Here is a 3,613-nt window from a genome sequence, read left to right on the forward strand (position 1 = left end):
ATTTTCTCAGCCATTAATAATCAAATGAACACTCACACTATGATGTTTTACCCAACATTTAGCTTGGAATAAGTGTCCCATCAACTGTGGTTATTATGTTTCCTTTATTAACTTTTATTACATGGAATTTTCACGAGGGTTGTTAATTGGGTTATCATTAGGGTTTTCTAGTTAGCTATAAATAAGGATGGATTCTTCCTAGCTTTTATTTATTGCATTGAATCTTAGCTCATTAAAAGGTCTACTCCTTAAAGAGGCCAATGAATGGGTTTTGGTTCATCCATAAAAGGATCATGTATGGTGTTTCATGTATGTTTTAAATCCTACACAATAATGTAAAGCATACATAGATTTTTATTAAACAAAATAGTAAAACAATGGAAATTACGTAATACATAGAGATTTACCCTAGAAACCTAAAGTGGGAAAACTAGCAATTTTTTTTAGAGATAGGCCTCTAATTTTTATCATCAAACAACTTATTTGTTTATATATACTCGATCATGTGACATCCAAAACCCCTAATCCATTAACCCTAAATTAGGTTGGGATGAATGGGGGTCAATTGTATGAGAATGGTGTCAAGTTCGAGGAGAGATAAGATCAGCGTCGACCCTCATAGGAAGACTGATAGGAGTACCATGAAGGTCTAGGGCTTAGAGTATTTCCTCTGAAAAATAACTGGACCGATAGGTGTACCATGAAGGTCTAGGGCTTTGATTTTTTCTCTAAAAAATAATTGAGGTCACACTAGTGGTTCAGGGCCAAATGAGCTCTTGCTCATTGGTGTTTCAACTAAAGGAACATATCCATAGACATTTTGACCAACGGTTAGACGTTGGTTATTTTTGGATTAGTAACATAACTCCTTTATGTTATTAAAGGATGTCTAATAGCTCATACCTCTTAATACTTTGAGTCCAATTAATGATGGCATAATTTCCCATACATGGTCTTTATTCACATTTACTTTAAGTTTTTACTAACTTAGTAAATTTCATCAAGGTTTTAAATCTATATATGTTTAATTCATACAGTAATATTTTTTTATAAAAAATGAGTTAGGTAATGTGAGTTATGAGAGACTTAATATGTGGTTTGACCTAACATGTGCCTTGAGTAGCCACAACCCAAGGGCATCTAAGACCTAAAAATCACTAGGGGATTGTACCTGGCTTGAATCACACCAAGCCTTAACATGACTGGATTTTTTCCCATAAAATTTCTAAGGATGAGCTTTTCACCATGGAATATTTGAAAAAAAAACCTCTCAATATCTATAAGCCAAATAGACATTAATTATTTTAATAATTAATAACAATGATAATCTAAAATTCAATTAATTTTTATTTTTATTTTTAATTTTGGCAATATAAAATATATGATGAGTAAATATTTTGAAACTCATCCATAATAATTTAATTTATTAGCAGCACTACTTATTTAGTGGATGATAAAAATTTAGTTTCCAAAATATTTTTATAAAAATTAAAATTTATTTGAAAAATAATTATATCATTTTTTAAATTTAAAGAACAAATTATAATGAGGAATATCAAATTTGATTGGTTTTTATTTTTATATTTATTATATTATACATGTTATGAATTAATTTCTATAAACATTTATTGATTCACTCATCATGACTTCCAATTTTATTAAATTTCACATTCCATACATCCAATTTTATTAAATTTTAGGTTCCATATATAGTTCCACTAATTTTAAAATAATATCGCATCACCCCCGGCCAGGATTGTCAATAGACCAAGATAGAGTCAAAAACGTGTTGATTATCTAAGAGTTAGAGTGCTCATTTAGGTAGAATTTGTCCAGCGTGCTACCTCCATGCTCAAACTTTTGCATCGCTGTGATGTCTAATAACCATGCCCTAAAAGTTTCATTTTCCATCATTTCAAAACTCTGTGTTTATGGCGTTAGACTATACATCAATGCTAAACTCTGTTTATGGCGTTAAACTATACATCAATGCTGGGGAGAAAATAAAACAGATGATATATAAATCAATTTTTGTATGTAAACGTATTCCTTGCAATTGATCCTGATATTTTTCTGTTAATAAGTGTGCAATATCGATGAATACTGCACACTTCGAAAAAATACAAAAATCCGATGCCTATAGAAAACGAATCTAATCACACAGAGAGAAGGAAACTCATAAATAGATTTCCACCGGTGGAAGCTCGATGCCGGCATCGCTTAGGAAAGGTATATCGGGTGACCTATCAGCCAAATCACTATACAGTCGATACTCAGCTTCATAATCATGAAGCGTGAGCTCGCTCCTCTGATTTGTATGGTAATGGTGCTTTGCCTCCGCAGACTTACCGAAGCCGAAGAGACTCACCTTCTCGCAAATCCCCAATGCAACCATCACCGCCTGCATTCCAGAGGAGTAATGGAACATGGGGCCTTCGTGGGCCTCGCTCCATTTGTCCGGATGTTTGCCGGTGGTCTCCACAAAAATCTTGAGGGAATAATACTTCACTAATCTGCTGCACAGATTGTCGAATCGGGCATCGGTAACGAGCAGGGGGGCCTTGTGGGACGCGTTGCAGCGAACGAAATCCATGAATTGGGCGGGCTGGCAGATGTATATCATAATTGGAACGCTTTCCCCGTATGAATGGCAGAAACACCCAACTCTCCTGGCGCAGCCATGCAGAATATTGCTGTTGATGAATGCCAGAGTGGTTTTCGAGCCCACTTTTTTTTCGAAACCCCTGGTGTGGGCGTTGTTGAGCCGAATTACCATCTCGTGGGAATCGATCAGCTGTCCCTGGGTTTTCTGCAGAAGGATGCCGCTGTTACCCACCACGGCGCAGCTCCGGTAGGCTTGTCCGGGTCGGATCTCCAGAGACCTAGTATCGTTGTAGTGGCGATCCAAGGGTGTTTTCACCAGATCGCCCAGCTCCGTCATGACCCGTGGGTCGAATCGCTTGTTCTGAACCCAAGCCCCTAACACCTGGTGAAATTTGATTGAGTCCACGCTATAGTTCAGCAGACGGCTGATCAGCTGGCGCTGCTCCGCCTCGCCTAACTCGATCGCGGCGTAGGATAACAACGTCGTCTGATTAAAGATACCAGCCGTGGGACCGCTGTGGCCGTGGCCTGCCAGCAGCTGCTCCCCGTGTACGAGGAACGCTGGGACCAATGCCTGGTTCACAATACTGTACACAGCCACTCTGTTTATGAGGTCGCTGCTAAACACCAACAGCAGCACTGCGCCCAGAATGGTGAGGAGCAGGAATCGCAGTGATTTTGTCATTCGAATATTCATCTCTTTGCTGTACCCCAATCTTTTGGTGTAATCCACCATAGCACTGCCGCTGTAGGCCACGGATTCGAAACCAGGCCTCCCCACCCGTGAAGAAGAATGAAATAAAGACGACGACGCCGCCACCATCGTGGGTCCACCGATTTCTTGGACCCCGCCACCAGATAAGCCTCATGATCCCACAGATCCTGCAAAGTGATGCTAGTTGTCACGCCACATTACCAGATTTTATTTCGTCACGCACGCAAACATCAAGGTCAGCCAGTGCCGGCCTATCGGGTTGACATCAAACATTTTTAACCCGCAACCAACTTG

General features: G+C 39.2%; 1 protein-coding gene across 1 annotated transcript; it reads right to left on the bottom strand.

Moving 5' to 3' along the window:
• Nucleotides 1-2,095: 2,095 nt before the first annotated feature.
• On the bottom strand, nt 2,096-3,351 carry LOC149220013 (beta-1,6-galactosyltransferase GALT29A-like). The gene has a single exon (XM_089382709.1). It carries the CDS (start codon nt 3,338-3,340, stop codon nt 2,177-2,179), a length of 1,164 nt encoding a protein of 387 aa, XP_089238835.1. The 5' UTR covers nt 3,341-3,351; the 3' UTR covers nt 2,096-2,176.
• Nucleotides 3,352-3,613: the final 262 nt, after the last annotated feature.

This window comes from Pinus tabuliformis, chromosome Q, assembly GCF_031772625.1.
Source record: "Pinus tabuliformis cultivar Carrire ecotype Pingquan chromosome Q, CPIR1, whole genome shotgun sequence".
Classification (NCBI taxonomy): Eukaryota; Viridiplantae; Streptophyta; class Pinopsida; order Pinales; family Pinaceae; genus Pinus; species Pinus tabuliformis.

Excerpts from the sequence above, each read along its gene's own strand:
- LOC149220013 (XM_089382709.1), bottom strand. The coding sequence starts at position 3,340 with ATGGTGGATTACACCAAAAGATTGGGGTACAGCAAAGAGATGAATATT.